General features: G+C 47.9%; 1 protein-coding gene across 2 annotated transcripts; it reads left to right on the top strand.

Annotated features, from left to right (window-relative positions):
* The first annotated feature begins 1020 nt into the window (after positions 1 to 1020).
* On the top strand, positions 1021 to 3886 carry LOC123142983 (transcription termination factor MTERF15, mitochondrial). Of its 2 annotated transcripts, XM_044561723.1 has the most exons (3): positions 1021 to 2607; positions 2865 to 2952; positions 3277 to 3886. In XM_044561723.1, exon 1 carries the CDS (start codon positions 1128 to 1130, stop codon positions 2280 to 2282), a length of 1155 nt encoding a protein of 384 aa, XP_044417658.1. In that variant the 5' UTR covers positions 1021 to 1127; the 3' UTR covers positions 2283 to 2607; positions 2865 to 2952; positions 3277 to 3886. The 2 variants fall into 2 exon arrangements, with proteins under 2 accessions (XP_044417658.1, XP_044417657.1); XM_044561722.1 differs by having other exon boundaries at positions 1021 to 2952.
* The last annotated feature ends 19062 nt before the right edge of the window (positions 3887 to 22948 follow it).

Here is a 22948-nt window from a genome sequence, read left to right as displayed (position 1 = left end):
GGGGATCGCCTGCGCCACCCCTTTCACCAAAATCTCCTTGCCTTGCCTCGACAGAGTTCTCTCATTGCATCCTTGCATTCTGTTCCAAATGGCGTCCTTCAGATATGTAAACGCTTTCTTCTTGGACCGTCCAATGTACACCGGTAGGCCCAGATACTTCTCATTGTAAGCCTCGCTCGGTATGTCAAGGGTGGCCTTCACCGCATCTTTGGACTGTGGTAGACATTTCTTGCTGAACATGATCGCCGACTTTTCATGATTAATGCACTGTCCCGAGCATTGCTCATATAGGTGCAGTAAACGCTGCAACTCCTCGGCTTCGCTTGCTTTGGCTCTCATAAGCATTACTGAATCATCAGCAAAGAACAAGTGCGATATAGAGGGCGCGCCGGGACAGATTTGTATGCCACTTAAAACTCCTCTCCGCTGGGCATCATTGAGCAGAGCGGACAACCCCTCTGCATGGATTACAAAAAGATACGGCGATATTGGGTCGCCCTGTCGAAGTCCTCTGGATGGCACAAACTGTTCCGAGAAGTCGTCGTTCACCTTGATTTGGTATCTGACCGATGTCACACATCTCATCACAAGTCTCACCCAACGCCTGTCAAACCCGAGCTTTATCATCATTGCTTCGAGGAACGACCACTCAACCCGATTATAAGCTTTGCTCATATCCACCTTCACCGCAGCAAACTCTTCCTCCCCCCCTCTCTTGTTCATCAGAAAGTGCGAGATCTCATAGGCCATCAGGATATTGTCTGTGATCAATCTCCCCGGCACAAATGCACTTTGGTTACCTGAAATTATCTGAGGTAAAACAAGCTTGAGGCGATTAGCTAGGACTTTGGATATGATCTTATACATCCACTCCCGGCCTGTTTTTAGTAGGCAGGAAAAATGAAATTCCGTTATGTTTGGGGACGCTGTTTGGTATTGGACAATGAGGGGATGGAGATAGGCCGTTGGATGACATCTTGATGGCAGGTATTGGATGGCAACGTCGCTCAGAAAAAGTAACTAGAGAAATCCTCCCGTCCACCACACCACTGGAGACAGACGCCACACCTGCCACTGGAATTCCCCCACAGCCGCCGCCGCCGCCGCTGCCCCGCCGTCGCGGCGCCATGCTCCACCTCCGGCAGCGCGTCCTCTCCCATCTCCTCTCCGGCCCGCCCATTCCTTCCACCTCCCCGCTCTGTGTCCAGCGCCTCCCCTCCACCGCCGCCGTGCCCGCCGTTTCCCCCAACCCTAGCTTCGCCGTGGAGGAGTACCTCGTCTCCACCTGCGGCCTCACCCGTGCCCAGGCACTCAAGGCCTCCGCCAGGCTCTCCCACCTCAAGTCCCCCGCCAAGCCCGACGCCGTCCTCGCCGGCCTCGGCCTCTCCGCCGCCGACGTCGCCACCCTCGTCGCCAAGGACCTGCGGTTCCTCTGCGCCGGCGTGGAGAGAACCCTGGCCCCAATCGTCGACGGGCTCACCGGCCTCGGACTGTCGCGTTCTGAAATCGCGCGACTCGTCTCCCTCGCCCCGTGCAAATTCAGCCATAGATCCGTCGTCTCCAAGGTAGAGTACTACCTGCCGCTCTTCGGCTCCATCGACAACTTGCTCCGGCCCCTCAAACACGGCTCCGGCTTCCTCGGCTCCCACCTCGAGAGGGTGGTCAAGCCAAATGTCAAGCTCCTAGCAGAGTGCAGGCTAGGTGCTTGTGATATTGCCAAGCTCTTCATCCATGAGCCAAGGATGCTTAGCGCCAAACCAGGGCGTGTCCTGGCGTTGGTCGCGTGCGCGGAACGTATAGGTGTGCCCCGTGGCTCTGGAATGTTCAGGCAAGCGCTGCAGGCCGTCTCATACTTGAGCGAGGACAAGGTCACTGCCAAAGTGGACTACTTGAAGAAGACATTTAGGTGGTCAGATACAGAGGTCCGCATTGCTGTGTCCAAGTGCCCGGTGGTGCTGAGGTGCTCAAAGGACACGCTGCAGCGCAAGTCCGAGTTCCTCATCTCTAAGGTGGGCTTGGAACCGGCGCGCATTGCTCATCGCCCCGTTATGCTCACTTTCAGCCTGGAGGGCCGGCTCAGGCCACGGTACTATGTTATGAGGTTTCTTAAGGAAAATGGATTGCTAAGTCATGGCAGAGACTACCATACTATGGTCTCGATCAGCGAGAAGTTATTTGTGGAGAAGTTCATATGCCCTCACAATCAAGCTGCACCACACCTTGCTGAGGACTATGCAGCCGCTTGCGTAGGGGAGGTGCCCGCTAGATTCAGATTTACATGAACCAAAAACAGGCTATGAAAATTGGTAACTCCATGTGGAAGAACAGAATTTCTCTCGTCCTATAAAGCTGGTAATTCATGATTAGGTGTTCTTTTCATGACTGAATGGTGGCTTTGTCGTGGCTAATGCTCGATGTAACTGACAACTTGATTTCTGAACCCTGAGATGTTGAATTGGCTGGGCTACTATAGCTGAACAATGGTGAGGGAGAAGGTATTTGTTGATAACCTTACAAGGAAGCTGCCAATACTATGCTGTTGCTTGCAGAAGGCAATTGTGCACTGCCTGATAAAAGTAACAGTGTATTAAATTTCAAAAGTAACCAGTGAGTTTGTTTTCTCCCGACTAAAAGTTTGATTTGTTAACATGGTGGCATACTGTTGGAATATTTTTCTGAAGCTGATATCTTGGATATCACTTCCATATAGCTTGGCCTGCCTTGGACTGTGCCCTCTAGCACAAACGGAAGTTGGTCGAATGAATTAGAGCAGTTCTCAACTAGCGATTCATCTGTTGCCCTGTCAAAAAATCAATTTAACAAGTGAATATATTGTGCATAGTTTATACCTGTCGTCTTAATAGGTTGGCGTCGAGGATCAGAACGGTAGATGCGGCAGATATAAGAAGAGTGAATACCTGTCTGGTTGGTGACGGCCCAAATTGTTACCAGGTAAAAACGAGTTGAAACATTCTGCACATCATTTATACTCCCATTTTGTTTGTTCACCTCATTGGATTTGGTCGGTGTGCTTTTTGCTTTGATTTTTGGTGCAGCACCTACTACTTTCTGTTACCACTATTTTGCGTCAACTATCTTAGGTGCCACCTGCGCATAATATTCAGATACACCCTATAAGCCTTTATTTCCTTCTGGTATCCGTTGTGTATTATCTTCGTGATCACTGCATAATAAATGTACCCTTCCATAAGTATTTTTCCGTTCAGAGCTAATGATTGGAGAGGTCCGGCTTTTGTTTCCCTGATTTTTTCTCAGATAAATGAGAAGCGGGAACAAGTTAAATATGAGAGAAGGATGGTACTGATTCTGAGTAGACTTCTGATGAGAGAACGATCCAGCAAGCAATGGTATTGTTCAGAGTATCCGCTGCAGCAATGTGAGAGCAATGGTACTGATTCTGAGGATGGTCTCAGATCTGGCAATATATGAAAGCAAAGGACTGAAGGCGTCGCTGCAGTTGGGCTGGATCATACCGCTGCAGACGCAAGCTTAGATCATCGCCGATGGAGGGACACACTCTGAAGTTGGCGGGGAAGATCAATGTGGTACAATCAAGCGTTGCTAGCTGGTGCAGTTGGCGATGGTTTGAGAGGCGAGGAAGATGAGATGAACTTGTAATGGCTGAGCTTTTCACCCAGATGATGAATTTTTTTTTAACCGTAAAGAGGGCCAGAAACTATGCGTAAAAGCTGCTACATGGTGGGTTTCGTTGTTCGATAATCCTAGACATACAGGCCTCTTACGCGCAAGTTACAGGATCCTTCGTTAAATTTCTTCACTCCCCTTCTTTCCAGTCACACTTTGCCATGTCAGCCTGTAATTAAATTCATCCTGTAAGTGCATGTAAGTGTAGCATTACCGTTCATTTTCCGCCTGTTTCCCCTTTTTCAAATAGAGTCCCGCTTCGATACCATGTTTTTTTCAAACACGCGAACATTTTGAAAATTATAAATAAATTTAAATTTGCTATTTGTTTTGAATTTATGAACAAAACTCACTGAAAAACGAATGACAGTGCAAGACATCGAACCATGTAACTCCCGTTGCTAACCTGTCGTCGCTAGCCACACGAGATAATAAGCTTCAATGTCTAACTCTGAAATGCGGACTATAAGAACTATACCACAGCGACCGGTTTATTGTAGCGAACCGATATTTTCCTCACTATTCCCTTTTCTTTTTCCTGTTCATTGTTTTTCATTTTGCCTTGATTACAACAAAATTTTGAACTCAAACATCTGTTGAATTTTTTCAACATTTTTTTAGAAACACTAAGAAATTTGGAATTTCACAAAAATACGAACAAAATTTGAAACCATTTTTAAATTTCGCCAAACATTTTTTCTTTCTGTACATTTTTTTTGAAAACAGGAAGATTTTTTAAATTCCAACAAAAGGAAAGCGCAAACATCATTTGAAACTGCCCGAACGTTTTTTGAATTTGTGAACAAATTTTGAAAAAATGATTTTTTTATTTGTGAACAGATTTTGTAACCGGGGATATTTTTTGAATCAATGATATTTTTTTCAAATCCGTGAGCGCTTGCGCCGGCCCAAAAGTCAGCCGACAGAAGCAATGTCGTGGCCAAGGCCTAAGTGTTCCCTTTTTTCTTTTCTATTCTCTCGGGTTTCTTCTCGTTTTTCGTTAATTCACTTTTGTCCCTTTAAACTTTATTATTATTTTTTAAACATGTTCAAACATTTGAAAAATTATTTGGAATACCAAAATAACAGTTTTAAGTAACTGTTTAATATTATGATTTTAAATTCTTGTTTCCTCAAATATTCATTAAACACTTCTAAAGAAAGCATTTACTGTTTTCAATTTTTGTACTTTTGTATTTGTTAGTTATGCTAAAAACTTAAAATGACAGTTTTAAGTACCTGTTTAAATTATTATTTAAATACCTTTTTGTCCTTCAAACCTAGCATGGATACCTACTATGGGCATGCCCACCTACCGACAAAACTTGGGGTCATTTTAAGAATGTCCAGAAAATACCGTATGCAACATCAGGTGTCCGGGTAGGTTAGGAGCTCAATTTGATAGCATGATGTTTCTTCACATCCGTCAAATGACTGCAATTTTTTTTCATTGCCTCGTATGACCAATTAAAGGCATAATACCAAGTTGTTTTGATTTTAAACAAATTTTGCATTTTTCTGGAGTTTTCATGGTGAAAAAAGGCTGATAAATTGCGCTCCCATGGGCGCCCGACCCTAATGGGTATGGTATGGGTCGTCGACTTAGTCCATGGGTAAACCATGGATAACCCGATTAGTTGTTGGTAGTGTATGGGCATAAGTTTATGCCCGTGGGTTACCCAATGGGTCGCCTATTTCAGATGATTATTAATAAAATAAATTATTTATGCTGCATCACACTTGGCCTTTTATCTAAATGCACTACATATATTAGCACATACTAAGCTACTCCTTAAGGTGTAACATCTAGCTACTATATTAGTAGGCTGTGGCAGTCACAGAAAAAAAAAAACAGGCACATACGAGCACTCCTTTGTTCACATTTGCTATGGCCCAAAACTAGTGCAACAACCAGCCCATACAAAAATAGTAGCAGGCACGAGTAGCCTATCCGAGTTGGTTACTGACACTACAAGTAAACCTTGAGGATTAGGGTTTGAATCCCATGTGATGCACATTTTTGAAGATTAAAAAGAAAGAGAATTCAAATCTCATGTGATGCACATTTTTTTAAGATTAAAAAGAAAGAGAACATACCATATACGTGGGGCCGTGTATGCACAATACATGCGCGACGTATTTTCTAAAAAGACCATCTTACCCTTTATTATGAAGTTGTATGCAGAGATCTCATCCGTTCATGTGTTTAAGGGGGATGTACCGAAACGAAAGTTTTCTAAATATATATAATGTATGTACCATTTTACAAAATTTAAAGCAAATGTTTAATCCTTAGGACCAGAAATGTAAAGGGCAATCCTTCTGGCTGCGCATATGCATTGGCATGGACCTATGCGCCCCTCGACCATGCCATACATAGGTCACTGCGGATGCACGTGTAGGCTTGCTAGATGCGCCGGGAGGGGGATTCCCTATTTTGGCTCTTAGCTGGCAATGGCGACATCTAGGGGATGCACCGACAAAGAAGTATTTTCATGCTTTATATATAGAGCAACCATCATGTCATTATAACTGAGACATCGATACGAACACATGTCACCACTACACCCAGGCCCGCAAAATTCGGGGCCCCGTACCAAACTCTAAAATGAGGACTATTTCCCTAGAAAACAAAACTATAATCAACTTATTTACAACTTTTTCATGACATCAAATTAAATCCGCTCATTTTAATTTTTTTTCTCATGTCTCTGGTAACGAGCTTCATCATATTCTCTAGAGGATTTTATTTAGATCTTCAAACACAAGACATCTAGACCAATTAATATACAGGCATACAAATACAAATGATGAAAAGAATAAAATTAAAGGGATACCTATCAAACAGTTAGCAGCAAACTATAAGTAGAACTGAGCCTGGTGGAAATGGTCCTGGTCGATGCGTGATGGACTGATGGAGAGGCAGGACCCCATTACAACGAGATCGATCAGAGAATCGCGTGGATGAAGACGATGCACCCTTGATTAGTACATACTAGCAAAAAGACCCGTGCGTTGTAACGGGAGAAAAAAATATCCTGTCATATCTCTAACTGGGTCAGTTAGATAAACTGTGTGTGACTGGTTGGTAGGTAGTTTATGACATCGAACCCTCCTATAAAAAAAAATTTGCCAGTTCCCCGGACCTGGGCTACAGTGCACCATCGGGTGGGCTTCCTCCGTTGGGCCAAAACGGGTGGCAAGTAATAACGAAACCAAATGGCATACCTAAAATTAATTAAAGCAGGACCAAACGACGCGGGACGAAATCAAGAATATTACCTCCCTTTAGTAGTAGGTATAGATATAGATTACGAGGAAGAAAAAAGAAAGTGGCAACCACCGAGCTAGCACATGTCCTCAAAAATGGAGTGCTCTTGATTAGTTAATTTCTCAGGCCGAACCCGACGTGATGGGGTTGCCGGGGTGCCGGGGGAAATGATTTTGGCGCCAAATCGGGACGTACCCGCCGAGTCAGCAAGTAGGCGCGATCATCGTCCTCATCGTCTCGGTTCCCGCGAGAATCAATGTGAAGCCTGCCGCCGATGAGTCTTCCATTGATTCCTCACGGGCGGTGCAGTGAAGGCGCACCGACGCGCGTCCCGCCCCCTCCTGCCACGCGTACACACGAATGTCGGCCGCTCACCGCCCTCCCCCCCCCCCCCCCGCGCGGCTATATAAGCCACCCCCTCGCCGGTGACCGCACACAGCTCTCTTGCCTCCTCTCGTCGGTGACCGCACAAAACTCTCTCGCCTCCTCTCCCCTCTCCCCCCCCCCGCCGACGACCATGGCCGAGCGCTACGCCGGCGACTGAGTGGCGGCCAACGGCTTCGCCCGCCGCCACTTGCACGAGGACGAGGCCCGCCTCCTCTACGAGGCCGACTACCCGACGCCACCGGATATGCGGGTGCCGAGCTCATGGAAGCTGAGTGTCGGCGGGGTCCCGGTGCCGCCGCCGCCCACCAGAGCTGACCGGTGCGCGGAGATTGCATGCATCCGATCGTTGCTGCCGGAGAACGCGCGGAACCTGCCGAGGTACATCCCCGACAGCAACACAATGTGGATGGCGTACTTCGAGCGCCGCCACGCCGAACAGCTCACTGTCTCCAACGACACTGAACCCCGCGGCCGCTTCAACTCGGTGGGGCAGCGCGAATGGTGGGGCGTCCCCGGTCGTCCTCGAGTACATCGAGGCCGGCAACTCGCCATGGTTGGAGTACCCAGCGGCCCCCTCCTTCTCCCGCCGCTGCAGCAGTTCATGGACGCCAAGGCGCATGGAGACGGCGACCTCCTCCTCGCCCGGCTCCCGCTCCCGCTCCTCCCCGTCAAGTAGGAGCCCGGGGCGACACCGCTCGGGCGGCAGCCTCATCATCAACGAGGGCGGCGTCCCTTCTCCTTCGGCCTCCTCCTCCCGCCTTGTCAGGCCTAAGATCGAGCCGGTGCTCCTCCCCATGAAGAAGGAGCACGAGGCCATGGCCGCCGACGAGGAGACTGGCCTCAATTGGGCGCGCGACGACTACATCCGGGAGGAGATGTAGTGTCAGCGCCACGCCCTCGAGGAGATCGCCGCCCGACGCCGCGGTCGCGAGGAGGACAACGTCATCATCATCGACGACAGCGACGAGGAGGCGCCCGGGCCGTCCAACCCCGTCCGCCACGGCGACCCAGGGTAGGGGTGTAGCAAGGACGGCGGCTGGGCGACGACGGCGATGACGACGACGACGACGGCGGCAGCGACTACACGAACTTATACATGCTCCTCGGCATGTAGAAGGCTCAAGGCGGCCCGGCGGCGGCGGAGGCGGCGATGGCGGGCTAGTACTAGTAGTAGTTTTTTAGTTTGGTTTCTAACTTTTGTACAAATATCAATAAAAACGCCTAGTTTGGCCGAATTTGTGTCGTGTTTGGCCGAATTTTGGTAAAGTTTTGCTTAAAAAAAAACAACGGTTGGGGCGACCTTGGGGCAGCGGTTGGGAAACCAACCACCCCCACGCCGATTTTTCCACCGGCGCGCCCCAGGTGGCGTTATTTCAAGCCCCCGGGGGGCGAACGGCTGGAGATGCTCTTAGGGTTAGTCTTGTAGATCGGGAATATTGCTCTTTTTTTAATCGGAATATTGGTCCTTTTTGTTTGAGGAAAATTTGCTCCTGTGCTTTCTGTGTTTTTTTTTAGACAAGCCTGTGATCTCTGTGTGAACCACTGGTATTCTCGCATACCACCTAGGCGTGCGGCGCTACCCTGGTCGGACCTTTCGGCCTGCTGGATTAACGAGCGACATGCTCTTAAATTTGGGGCCCTGCCACCTGGAGGCCGTGTGCGGCCGCACAGGTCACACGCCCTTGTGCCCGGGCCTGACACACGACACACATAGCCAAGGCAAGATACAAAGGTATCGAGCACCGTCACAACATCCTACCGACAACCAAGCGAGTTATAGATGTGCGAAGAAGGCCGCCAGGAGTCCACGGGACCTCCACCATGAGCATCCACAAAGGAGAGGTGAGGCGGACCACAACGAAGACAGGACTCCAAAACGATGCCTCCTAGAAGGGTACGACCACATAGCCGCCATCGCTTGGACTCATAGATCAAGTTTTCACACCGTGACGGAGCCTTCAGGAAGGATACGCCATCAACGGACGCCGCCACCGTTGGCCAGAACAAGGGCTGGACATGTGATATACCCTGGCGCTCATATTCCTCAGTCACACTCTAGCTTCGCCAACCACCCGCAACCAAGCCACCCACGTGCCCATGACTGCCCGCCCGCACCTGAGACACATGTTTTGCCGATGAACACCGTGCCCGGGCCACCGCCCGACACTCAGACATCCCCAAGACTAGCCAAAGTGACCGGATTTGGTCCGAGGGGACGCCTGCGACCGATGAAACCGCAACCCATGTCCTACCTTGAACTTCGCCGGAGATGCCACCGCACGCAAATGGACGGGGAATGGGAAGAAGGAGGAGCAGACGCGTCCACGACCGGCACACCCCGTGCTGGCGACGGGCTGCCCTAGCGTAGTGGTCGAAGCAGATTCACACAAGGCCACCAACGCAGGACCGTCCACCTTCAAGGGGACCCCGAAGAGTGTCGCCTACCACCAAGACTGCTCGTCGAGAAGTCCATCCATGCCGCTCGCCAACGTCAACCACCGGAGCCGGCTGGAACCCGGCCAGCACGTCCGCCAAGACCGTCGCAACCTGGGTAAGGGCGGCCGCCCGCAGCCCAGGTCGCGCCCGACCCGCACCGCTGATCGAGAAGGACCTGGAGCAGCCGCCGCCACCGCTGTCCCTCCAGCGTGCACCACCAGATCTGCAGGCGGCCCGCCCTGCCGCCGCCGCGACGCCACCAAGCGCCCTCGAGGCCACCCGGACGCTACGCCGAGGATTCTGTGCGGGGGGGAAGCCGCACCACACCTCGCTGAGGACTACGCGGCTGCTTGCAAAGGGGAAGTGTCGGCTAGATTCAGATTTACATGAACCAAGAATGGGCTATGAGAATTGGTAAACTGTGTACGGTGCAACAAAGTTTTCATTTTGTTGAAAGCTGGTAATTCCTGTTTCAGTGTACTTTGCCTAACTTGATGTTGGTTATCCGCTCTGTTAGATGCTGGTATGGTCTTTGCTAACTCTTGATGAAACTGATAATTTGAATCCTGATATGTTAAAGTTATCATTTACTCCCTCGGTCCTATAATACAAGATGTTATTACAACCAATGTACTCATATATTGATTGTAATAACATCTTATATTATGGGACGGAGGAAGTAGTAGAGAAGAAACCATGCCTTTGTTGTGAACTTGTTCATCATCATGCCATGCCATGTTATCTAACACTTGGAACTAAGTAAATGAGAACAGGTCATTCTACATTGTATTAAAATCTCTATTTTATATTTTTAACGCATTCTGGGTGATGTTGGCTTGCACCGATGGGCATAGGCGTGATTGATCAATTACAGTGCTTGAGAGCTTTAATTAGGTAGCGGTCCATTGATTCGCTAGGTAATGATGCAGTTGAGCTATTAAGATCCTAGAGACCAGTTGTAGACAATCATTTACATTTCCTGTCACAGGCCACTGTGGTTATCTTGCATTACCATCCTCCCTTGCTATATTAGCATTCTCATTATCTGCAGGATTTTGGAATCTGTGGGCATGCATCCGCACATCCCCATGACAAGTAAACATCCCTTTGACTAAGTGCTGATTTCTTTTGTGTAATTCTATGTCTGTATTGGTTTCTTTTTGCCCTTTTTATGTGACTGTGACTTCACAACTTTCAAAAAATCCTGAGCACTCTGACTAGTATGAGACAAACTGTTAGGAACTCAATTCGACCTAGGGAGATTTTCATTTCCTCCTGTCTCAAATCACTCAATACTCATACAAATATCCTTTTGTAGGCGCCAACATTCGTGTATGTCACTTAAACATGATTCAGAGCATAAGTATGCACCGCAAGACTGCGCCCGACCTGTCTATTAGTTATTACTACTAACTAGAATACTTGAGATGAGCACGCTACCATTACGAAGAGAGAACTGCAAACCATACCATGAAACGAAGATTAACAGCCACAACTGCCTTCTTTTTATGGGGTACTGTTTTGGACTTGTTGATGGCCACAATACGTTTGTCAATCAGAGGATTCAGTTTTGGTCCGGTTTGTTGGTTGCTTGTTCTCATTCTCGTGAGCTGAAAATCTTGGTTCTTTCTGCAGTATCTTGTTTTGAAGTGATTAAATGCTGTGAAAGTAATCCATGCTTTACTAGTCTGTATCAGATTTTTTTTCTCCTGTATTTTTTAATGGCCTATTGGCTGATACATTTAGTTCTAGGGACAAGTGGTCTTAAAACTGAACAATACAGTTGTGCATTTTCTATATACGGCCTACCATCTAGTCCAAACACTATGGCTGGTTAACACCAAGCCTCCTCATGTTTTCATCAATCAAGGGCTTACAGGTGTCTAAAGCTATGTTGTTATACCATGATCTATGCTAGCAAATGGTAGGAGTATTTACCCCTGTTTTAGTGTGGTTTCCAGTCTGCCTAGATTAACCTCAGGTGTTAGCCTGGTTGTTCTGGATCATTTGGAATATGAGAAATTGTACTGGTTTTCATAGGTGGTTGGTGGCAAGTGAGGATGTTGTTCAAGGCTGGAATGAACATTGGCATTCTGCGCTTGGGGAATGGCTGAAGAACAGTGGTTTGGCACTCTGTCTGCTATCTATCAGTGAGCTTGTTGGGATGTCGTTCAGTCCATAAATCTTTTGGTATTTCTGCCCAACATAAATTTTGTTGGAACCGTGTGCTACATAAGTTTGTTCGGTAGTAACTCCCCACTTCTGCTGCTGCGCATATGTTTGCCGTTTACATTTGCAGCTTATAGTTTAATAAGTCCTCCTGCTCCAGCCGTTCCAGCTTGTCAAAATTCAGCACCTAAAGATGACAATGCTGCATTTGTTTGTTCTTAGCTGAGTTACATTTTTCTTTATGTTCTGATGTACTGCATAAGTATACTAAGTTGTAATAGTAAGTTACAGTTAACCCTTGTTTTGACCTCTTGCTAGCATAGCTTTTTCTTTTGTGTCACTAGCACTCATGCGCTGATGGGGTCGGTGAAAACTCAAAAAAAAAAAAAACGGTAAAAACTGCTGATGGGGTCGGCGAGGAGATCTTCTTTGTATCAGATGCCGCAGCACGGTTGATGAGCCATGATGTGGCGCTTGGAGAATGCATTAAGAAGGGTGTTTAGCTTTCTTTCTGCTATGCTATAATGTATCTCTCAACTTTTTTGGAAGTGGTTCAGTCAGTGCCTATATCGCTGGTGCTGTAACAGGATCGCTCAGCTTCGAAGGGCGGCGAGTGTTGCTTTGGGGTGGGAGATGTAGTTCCTCTCCACCCCACCGCGCTGGCCGCCAGCAGCTGACACACGGACCGCCTTAGAGCATGCGGGGCTGAACAAGCTTTGTTGTAGAACCGAGAAAACCGGAGTAGATCCCCCCAGCCCCCGCGTCGCTCCGCTCGGGGCGACTCGGGCGGCGACGAAACCCTAGCGCGCGCCGCCGCCCCCTGCTAGCTCCCCCCTCGCCGCCACCAGAGTAGGTCTCCGGGCAAGCCAGGGCGGCCGACGAGGACGGCGGCGGCGAGGATCTGCTGCTCCGCCTCCGTGCGGAGAGCCTCGGACGCCGAGGCGGCGGCCTCGGAAGGAGAGGCGACGGCTGGCTCTCCGGCGAGCAGTGGTCGCGGGTGCTGCTCCGCCCCCTCGGCCGCGCGGGCGGCGTGGTGGCGGCGGTTGTTTGGTGACTGGTCTTCGCGTGCGGTCTTCTCCGACGGACGGCGCCAGATCTGCAGGTCTTTCCCTCCCCCTCTCATAGCTCCTTCCACCCCGGCGCTGCTGGTCCTTGGCGGTCCCTGGGCGTCGGATCTGGTGCGTTTGGGGTGCGGGAGTGGCGGCAGTCCGGGAGAAATCCTTGGCCGGTGTGGCCCGGCCATGACGGTGACGACATCAACTGTTGCCGTGCCCCTCCCTAGAGGCTCCGTCGAGGTTCTGTTCCCCCCTCCCCCTCTCGCCCCGGGTGAAAACCTCATCCTTTTGGATGGGGCGGCAGCGGCGCTCTACGCCGTCACCTTTCTGGAGGTGCCGCTCAGGTGGTTCGAGAGATGCGAGGGCGTTCTGAATTGGGGATTCGGGGATCGACGGTCGCGTGGTCCGATTTTATCGTTCTGCGCGTCCTTCCTCAGCACCTTCGATCTTGATAGCTTCATCCCTTCGTGTGTGGCTCTATGCGTATGGGCGAGGATCTTCCAAGGCGAGCTCGTCTCAGCTGGGGGCGGGGCTGAGTATCTCTCAAGGTTGTTCGTGGCTGCCATCTTATCTGGCTCTAGGGTGAGCTCCCCCATCTTCCGACGGTACGGCGTCCTTCGAGCCAGGACGAGGGGCAGGGGTCCTCTTCGGAGATGGTTTCGGGTAGTTTGTTGCAGCTCACCACTCCTGGTGCAGATGAGGGCATGCTCCCTGCCTATGATGGGTCTCATCTTGTTAGTGCTTCCGCTCCACCTATGGTGCTCATTCTGCGGCTGGGGACTTCATCGACATCAAGCGAAGCTTTGTTGTCCATTATGTTGTAGTGCTTGGTGTTGTTGAGGTTTGTAAGTTGTCTAGTAGCACCATGTATCTGCCGTCTTTTTCTTTTTCCTCTTGTTAGGTGCTGTCCGATGTAACTCCTGGCCGGTTGATGGCTTTGTTAATTCAAAGCCGGGCTCTCTCTCGAGCCTTCGTTCTAAAAAAAAAAGAGCATGCGGGGCTCAGGAACAGGGCGTGGTCGCCCAAGCTTCTCGCCTCCACCAACTTGTATTCATATCGCGTCCTCTCGTCATGTTGAGCGCCGCCGTCTTGGTTCACGGGAACAGCTTGGTGCGTGAGATCCCATATAGGAACAGTTTGTTGTTGCGAGAGGGGCCATAGAGTTCTCTGTTGCTTATATATGGATGTAGAGAGGAAATTCTGAACTCCTCTCCTTTCTTCTTCTTCTTCCCCAAGTCTCCCTGTTCTTCTCTCCTACCCATGAAATTATAGATTTCTTGTCCCAATCATAGGTTAGGACGTTAGGTCATAACAAAATCATGTGATCTGGTAGGCCTCTTGGGAGGAGCAGCCACGGCTCCGCCGTTCAAACCTAGTGCGCTACGTAACAGGTCTCAGATCCATGGAAGAGAAGTTCCTCACCGAGATTAAGGAGAGAAAGGACATAAAAGTGGATAGAAAAAGATGTAATTGACTAGCTGAAATAACTTCTCGAGATCATCCAAATCCAACGAAGTAACCTCCATGACCAAAGTGCCACTCAATCCAGATCCAACATGCATGCAGAGATCAAAAGGCCATGCCAGAGCCGTATCAATGAGCTAGCCATGTTCACTATGTTCATTCACTTCCGTGTTTGCCCTACATGATGGAAAGAACTTATACACTTTCTCTCTGCTAGCTTCCCAAAGCAACCCCCATCGTTTGTAGTAATTTATAGAGGGCATTATTACCCATGTTTTATTAATGCATGCCGACCAATAATTTCTCAAAAGTTACAAAGATTTGGTACTTTTTTGTATAGCTTGTTTGGTTGGAGATATTTAAAGAGAGAGAAACGGAAATTTAGACGTTCAGTGATACAAAGTCACTCCTTTGCGGAATATGATAATATAGGAAGGATTATGCATGACAATTGGGAGTATAGCTCATAAAATTTTTAATAACAGGGAGGATGCTGATCAGGAGAGAAATGTTTTACATAGGACATCTTGATGCCCTGCCGTCCTCGGGGTTGTATGCCCACGCCGCAACACGGTCGCCGGTGGGCGCTGAGGGGAGCATCAGCAGCAGAGGCAGAGCAGGCAGCGGCGGGTGCCATGAAGCGACGGTGCACCATGACATGCAGACAGCCGCGAAGCGCGAGCGGTCGTGCGCCGAGGAGTAGCAGCCATAGACGGCCGCCAGGAGGTCGCCGGGGAGCTCCGACCATGGCCGCTGGACGCCCTTGCCGGCTGCCATCGATTGGTTCGTTGTGATCGTTTGTTATTGTAGTCGGCGCCTTGGCTGCCCCGTCGGAACCGCTATATATAGATACGGCCGGCGCGCGAGGTCATGGCCGGACTAGATTTAGGTTAGACACCCGATCGGATTTGTTTGAGAGGCCGCCACGTACTCCACATGTCTTGACTGAATCTCATATATATACTGTACAGGTAGAACTTTGCAAACATATAAAACACCCTATGTTTGTAACGGCCTGGAATCTTAAAAGTGCACGCGCACTCATTGGAAAGAACGAGCAGCCGCTCTATCACTCACATGCATGTGTACTTTTTTTGTCTGTTAGTGCATGTGGTAAGGCTGGTCACATCGAAAGGAAAAAAAAAATCTTTGTGCAATTATTTTGGGTTTTTAAAGTTTTAAAAAGTCATATCTTTTAAACCGCGCGTCGAAATTTAGATCCGTTTTCACCGTTGGATTCCTCGCGACGAGATCTTTCAAACTAGATCCCGCATGGATATGTTTTGACGAAATTTTTTTGATGCCAATTTTGGTGCTATATTGTGTAACTTTAGTACTGCATTGTGCAACTTTAGTACTGTATGGTGCAACTTTTTTCAAAACCATTTTTTGGATCTGTATTAGCCAAATTTCTCTGTGTTTACAACTTAGCAACCATCACAACCTGATGTGCAACTAGTCTACTGCCCCGACCAACTACCTAGTAGTTGATGTGCAACCATCCTCCCTACTCGTGGATGTGTAGTTTTTCCATATTTACACACCCTGCCCCACCTCCACTACCAACTATATGTGCAATATAGTCTGTTTTTAAAACCAACTGTTTATTTAGTTGATGTGCAACTCCTTGCCTCTTCCTACTTGTGAATATGTAGGTTTAGTTGGCGAGGACAACAAACGAAGTTGCACATAGTCTGCTACGCAGCTAGCTGGGGCAACATCCGAGGTTGCACATCTCACAGGCAGAGGTAGTTTGGATGGTGAATATTCCACATTCATGAGGGTAGTGAAAAATTGCATATAGGCAGGGCATGGAAGTTGTACATCTCACTAGCATGGGTGGTTTGGACCAGGTGCTAGCAGGGAAACCACACATTTAGGAAAAGTTGCACATCACTGCTAGACAGTTGGTCATGATAGTATCCGAAGTTGCACAACCACTACTAGGCAGTTGGCCGATGCAGCAAGTAGTGAAAAGCACATCCATGGGCATGAGGACAGTTGCACATCAATTGCTAAGCAGTTGGCCCTGGACAACAGATGAAGTTGCACATCTCACTAGAAGTAAATAGTTTGGGGGTGGAGGTGACATCACTAAATATTGCACATTCCTGGCTAGGCGGGAAGTTGCACAACCACTGTCAGCTAGTTGCACATCGACTCCTAAACAGTTGCACAAAACGAGGTACTAAATTGCACAAAAAAAATTCATCGAAACATGACCATGCGGGATCTAGTTTCGAAGAGCGCGCCACGAGGGTTCCAAAAGTGAAAACGGATCTTAATTTTGACGTGCGGTTTGAAAGTTATAGTTTTTTAAAATTTGCAAATCGTGTATTCATGATAGAAAGCCATCCACGCACATGGAGTAAAAGAGGACACAGTCAGATGCATGTAGACCATTTAATATCCATGTTGGTTGGCTATTTCCTGTTTAAGTAGTTGGGACCAAGGAATCTTTCCTAATCAAAGACAAGGGGACAAACACTTACCAAAAACTACCGGCTGCCACGGAGCACTAGCGAGCCAACGGCTGCTCGCTAGACGCGTCCTTGTAATGGTCCTCCTGATTGATATAGCGAAGATCACCGCAATTTTTCTCATGTCTTTTACCTGCAAAGGTTAGAGCATCTACACCCGACCTCCCGAGCCCACAATGATTGTAACGCTCCTCCTGAACCGAGTCTCTCCGGCGCGAATCCATAGGCCCGACCGAAATGGCAGTCTGTCCGGCGCGATTCCATTGCATCGGCGCAACCGGCGCTCGCATCCGTCGGTGCTCGAAGCTCGAGGAACGTCTACCGCGCCATCTCCGGTGTGCGACATATGAGTGCTACAGGGAGCAGTGTGCCCCACCGTAACAAGCAGAGGGGGATGGAGCGCGAGGCCCGCCTCGTTGTCCATGTGGCGGAGGCGGAGGTGGCGAAGGCGCGCGCTGCCATTGACCGGTCAAAAAATGATGCCGATGGACGCCTTGCACCGGCCACGAATGCCCGTGCTGACCTGCGGGCCTCATATCCAGCTCAAATCTGGGGAGGGTATGGGTAGGCCCGGGCGTGCCACCACGTTAAATCCGGTCCGCGCTGACCCATCTCGACTCCACATATATCCATCCCCATCCGCTCCGACTCCACATATGCTAAGAAAAAATAGTTCAAAATGATTTGGCCCCACTTTATCACTGATAACTATATTATTTAGCGTATATGGCCAGTGAGACAATAAAAGCAACACGAGCACAATGAAGGATAAAAATGATCAGAGGAGCCGGGAGAGAATGTCATAGCAAAATCTAACAAGAATTCATATGAAATATCCAGTAAGATATTTTGGCTAATGTGAAGAAATATAAGTTGTTCCCTAACAACGTATATAATAGTCATGGTTAGAAGAAAAGATTGTATGGTGTAGTGAGTGAAATTGTTTGACATGGTAATTCAGGATAATATTGTTGATACATTCGAGGCGCGGCATAGGAATTAATAGGCTTGCGATTATGCCAACGGTCATTTATAGGATGGTTGGCACTGACTACCAGGAAACCAAGGAGGGAAGATAATATAGATGAACGGACTCAAAGAGGTTATAGCATTTTGGAAGACCACGATTTTAGAAAACCAGTCGCAGTTCCATATGGCATCGATCATTTTTGTTGGGACTTAAACATCAAACGAATCCACTTAAATATTTCCATCAAATGGGATCATCTTCCGATATGATTTATATTTAGTTATGGTATTTTTATAATAATAGATGATCATTAATTCAATAATATTTACAAGTAAAACGTACAGAAAGTCTAGCCGCGCAAATGTGCGGGTCACCCCGCTAGTTTCGACAAAATTGACACGTACAATGTCTAACCTTTCTACAACTCATATACCACTTTCTTATATTTGCCAAACATGTTTGAATTTTCTTCTTCAAAATTTAGTTTCAATGTTCTGTTGATCTGCAAAGTTTGAAGTTCATATGTTGACTCATTTGAGAGAAACAAAAAAAAAGGAACTTTCATGTAGCAAGTGAGTTGTCTAGCACATATGTAAACGCAATGTTGGATAGTAAGGATAGGGGGTACAATGCGCTTGGGCTTAAAAAACACTCTTATATGATTCACCATGTGTCAATAACATGTAAAACCATTAAAGTTTTTGAATTTTACAGTACCCAATGCATACACTTTTGCTCTTTGGAATGCCTTCATGCGCTAGGAGCAGGGCACCATATGGTAAGCAGGCCAACTGGATGGTCTTCGCTTGTTGGCAGCCGACTACCAACTCTTTGGCCACTTAGTTGAATAAATTCCGACGAGATATATGGAGGTGCCTTCCAATCCTTTTGTAGATGTCTGAGGTGTGGCTCTATGGTGTGTTATGTCAGATGTATGGTGCCTCGCTGATGTTACCTAAGACGCTAATACATGGGCTACTCGAAAAGATTGCAAAATTTCCAGAGAAGGAGGGGATGCAACTGCTTGATCAGGATAAGGACATGATGGTCTTTACTGACCTGCATCCATCAGTCATCGCCAACATCGTCGTCAACAACATCGTACCAACAGCAAACGATCAGTACATGCACTGTGAGCTACCTGATCCAATATCTTACTATGGTTGTTGTTGCATGCTCGATAATGATGTTCATGTTGTTTAGTACGTCTAGTATGTTCGACATATACTCATGAATTATTTACTGAAATTACTCATGAACTTGCCTAGTGTTTCAATAATGGTGTCGCGCTAGTAGTCATGTCAAAGTTGACGACAAGGATCCAGAGTCCTTGTCACATTGGCTGATCAGGTGATGGCCAATGCTACACAGTGAACAAGTGCCTCGGCTATCATGTAGGCTTGGGGTGGCCATGAGTCCATGACAACTGTGTGCGCACGGTAAAGTGGGTATCTAGAGGAGGCTGCCTTTTACTGAACAAAGTTTGCTATGATGGCAGGACTGTGTGCGGGAGGTTGCCTACCATGTGTTGTTTTGGAGGAAACTAAGATAGAGAAATGGAGAAGTAAAGAAAAAGAGAGAAGGGTGGGTCCTCAAAGGAGGCTGCCGCATTTGGCGAGGGTGATTTCATAGGCTGGTTTCAAGGGCACGGGTGGGGCTGCACCAAACTGTTGTTTCCATGGTACACGCCCTCATTTACTACGGATGTGTTTGGTTAGATGGACATTGCTAGAATGAATATGGGCATCCCTATCGAGCTAGATAGGGATACCATGTAAGGATGAGTCTGCAGCCGCACTACCCTTGCATCTACCTCCCGTGCTACCCCTACATCTACCTACTGCGCCACGCCAGCTACAGCTGCTAGTTGTTGATCACCTAGACCAGACGAGGTTGAGGAAAACACAGGTGCGCCTTGATTTATTTTTTTGACCTCAGAAACCTCTTTATTCAATAGATAATAATGTTACATCATTCACCATGAGAGACGCCTTGATGGTTGTGAGAAGTGGTCGATCTTTGAAAAGAAAGGAGACGAAAGCCGTCAAAACACTTATTTACTCGTCTTCACTCACATATTGGGCTTCTTCGAGTGCAAAAAGGCCCATTGGCCACGCAGCAAAAGCCTGTCGAGTCTCTCCTACCAACCGCCGGCGCTCCTTCTATTCTCCAATCCCATCGCCACCGCCGCTCGTTCCCCAAGACTACCACGGTCCCGGCAAACCCTGGCTTCGCCGTCGAGGACTACCTTGTCGATACCTGCGGTCTCACACCAGCGCAGGCCCTCAAGGCCTCCGCCAAGCTCTCCCACCTCAAGTCCCCATCCAAGCCAGACGCCGTGCTTGCCTTCCTCGCCGACCTCGGCCTCTCCACCACGGGCGTCGCCACCGTCGTCGCGAGAGACCCCAAGTTCCTCTGCGCCATCGTTGACGGGCGCACCGGCCTCGCACTGTCGCGTTCTGAGATCGCGCGACTCGTCCCGCTCGCCGCCAACGACCACTTCCGTAGCAAATCCGTCGTCTCCAAGGTGCACTACTACCTGCGCCTCTTCGGCTCCTTCCAGGAATTCCTCCGGGCATTAAAAGGTAACCAACATCTCCTCTCCCACAACCTCGAGAGGGTGGTCAAGCGGAATGTCGGATTACTGAAGGAGTGCACGCTAGGTTCTTGCGATATTGGCAAGCTTGCCATCTCTATGCCAAGGATGCTCACCGCCAATGTGGAACAGATACGGGCGATGGTTGCCAGCGCTGAAGGTCTAGGTGTGCCTCGCGGCTCTGGGATGTGCAGGCGAGCTCTGCAGTCTGTTGCATTCGTCAGCGAGGAGAAGATCGCCACCAAAATGGAATACTTGAAGAAGACGTTTAGGTGGTCGGATGCGGAGGTTGGCATTGCTGTGTCCAAGGGCCCGTTTGTGCTGAAGAGGTCAGAGGACATGCTGAAGCGCAGGTCCGAGTTCCTTATCTCAGAGGTGGGGTTGGAGCCGGCCTACATTGCTCATCGGCCTTGTATGCTCACTTACAGCCTGGAGGGCCGGCTCAGGCCCCGGTACTATGTTATGAGGTTTCTCAAGGAAAATGGATTGCTAGATCATGGCAGACACTACTACAGCATGGTCTTGTTCAGCGAGAAGGTGTTTGTGGAGAAATTCATATGCCCTCACAAGGAAGCTGCACCACACCTTGCTGAAGACTATGCAGCTGCTTGCAAAGGGGAAGTGCCGACTAGATTCAGATTTACATGAACCAAGAACAGGGTATTGATTTTTGAAATGCATTAATAAAGTTGTTCTATGTGTTCTTTAATTAGGCAAATCTAACATAAAAAATACCATTTGGTCTAACCAGATGTGTAGCTGCGGTATCTCATTTGTCAACGGAAGGTGCAAAATAGGGATGCTCCTTCTGTTAGAGCTTCCATTGGACACTCTTAGATTTATAAGCAGCTTGCCTTATAGTATGCCTTGTATGCCGATCAATTTATCTCCAAATAAAATAGAATGTAGAGACCACATTGCTCTCATATTTTGCGAAATATGTGTGTACAATAGTGCCATTTATCTTTGTATCACTTTATTTATCTTTGTATCAGTTTACTTATAGTCAGCCATCCATTGGCAGTTTACTTCCCGTGAAGCACCTATGTTGTTTGAGACTTGATGGAAACAATCCATGTGCCTCCAGGTGCTTTATCTTCCACAGTTTGGTTAGGTTTTGGATGGCTCAACTGCCGTAATTAATGCACTCTTCTGTCATTGGTTGCAAACTCTGGTTTTTTATTACCGTTTAATGAGCAGGGTTGGGCTTCCTGCCAGTAAAAAAACTGAGGAATTTTTTTTTCCAAACAGAATGCACATCACAGTAGGGATCCCACAGCTGAAGAGTATTACAGTCTGCATTTTCATAGGTGAGATAAATAATTCGCCCTTTTCTGCATGTTCATGACAGCCATATACCATCTAGGGACATCTGCTGTAGGTGATTATAATTGTTGTCGTAGGTCCTTATGCCACAAAGCTGCTGTTGTTCATAGTTGGGTTTCAAATATTCATGCATGGATGGATATGAGAAGCTGACTGTTTTGTTTGGTTTCACTGTTTTTAATGATAGTTAAAACTAACATCTAATGCAATTTTGAATTGTACAGATAAGGAAATAAAACATTCCCTGAGTTCTGCGATTGGCCTAATTGAGTTGCGCAGATTCAGTATTGAAGATTTTCCCTGACCCCGAAATGGTATCTTCTCCACTGAATCTGCCTACAAAGTATATATGAATCACCATAATATCCTGCTGGACAACCCGCATGCTCAAGTGGTGAAAATGTCTTCGGAGGGAGCAAAATTTTGAGAGCTGCCAAATAAGATTAAACATTTCCCGAGCACATCTAGTGGGGTAACTATTGAAGGACTAGTCTTGTTCATGTGTGGGGATATGGAGTCATTAAAGCATAACATGAGTCTAAGAATGGCTGCTTGCAGAGGACAAGCGTCAACTAATTTCAGATTTACATGAACCAAGAGTGTGCTATGAAAACCCTCCTGCTTTCTGCAGTATCTTTGTTTGACGGAAATGTTATCTGGCGAACATTCCCCGGGAGGGGGGTGGCAAACGAATTGACAGTTTTAGTTGTGAGGCGAGATCAAATGGTGGCAGTTTTTAGAAGAAAAATGTCTTCACAGGAGAAAAGGTCATGTTGTTCTGAAGAAAATGTCATGTGAATCTGAGAAGCTGACAGCAAAAACGTTCGCCAGCTATTGCGGTCCTTGTTTGAAGAGATTAAATGTTGTGAAAGAATCCATGCTTTACAGCTTTGAATCACTTTAATCCTTCATTTCTCTTGTACTTCCTTTGTAAACTAATATAAGAGCGTTTAGATCACTAAAATGATGATCTAAACGCTCTTATATTAGTTTACGGAGAGTATATTTTAATGGCGTGTCGGCTGATACTTTCAGTTCTCAACTGATCTCAAAAACTGAACAATCCACTTGTAGAGTTGTTTCCTTGTTTTCTCAGCCGCAATATAATGTGCCTGCCTACCTACCACA

The sequence above is a fragment of the Triticum aestivum genome, chromosome 6D (genome assembly GCF_018294505.1).
Source record: "Triticum aestivum cultivar Chinese Spring chromosome 6D, IWGSC CS RefSeq v2.1, whole genome shotgun sequence".
Taxonomy (NCBI): Eukaryota; Viridiplantae; Streptophyta; class Magnoliopsida; order Poales; family Poaceae; genus Triticum; species Triticum aestivum.
This window is presented reverse-complemented; position numbering and strand designations above follow the sequence as displayed.

Excerpts from the sequence above, each read along its gene's own strand:
- LOC123142983 (XM_044561723.1), top strand. The coding sequence starts at position 1,128 with ATGCTCCACCTCCGGCAGCGCGTCCTCTCCCATCTCCTCTCCGGCCCG.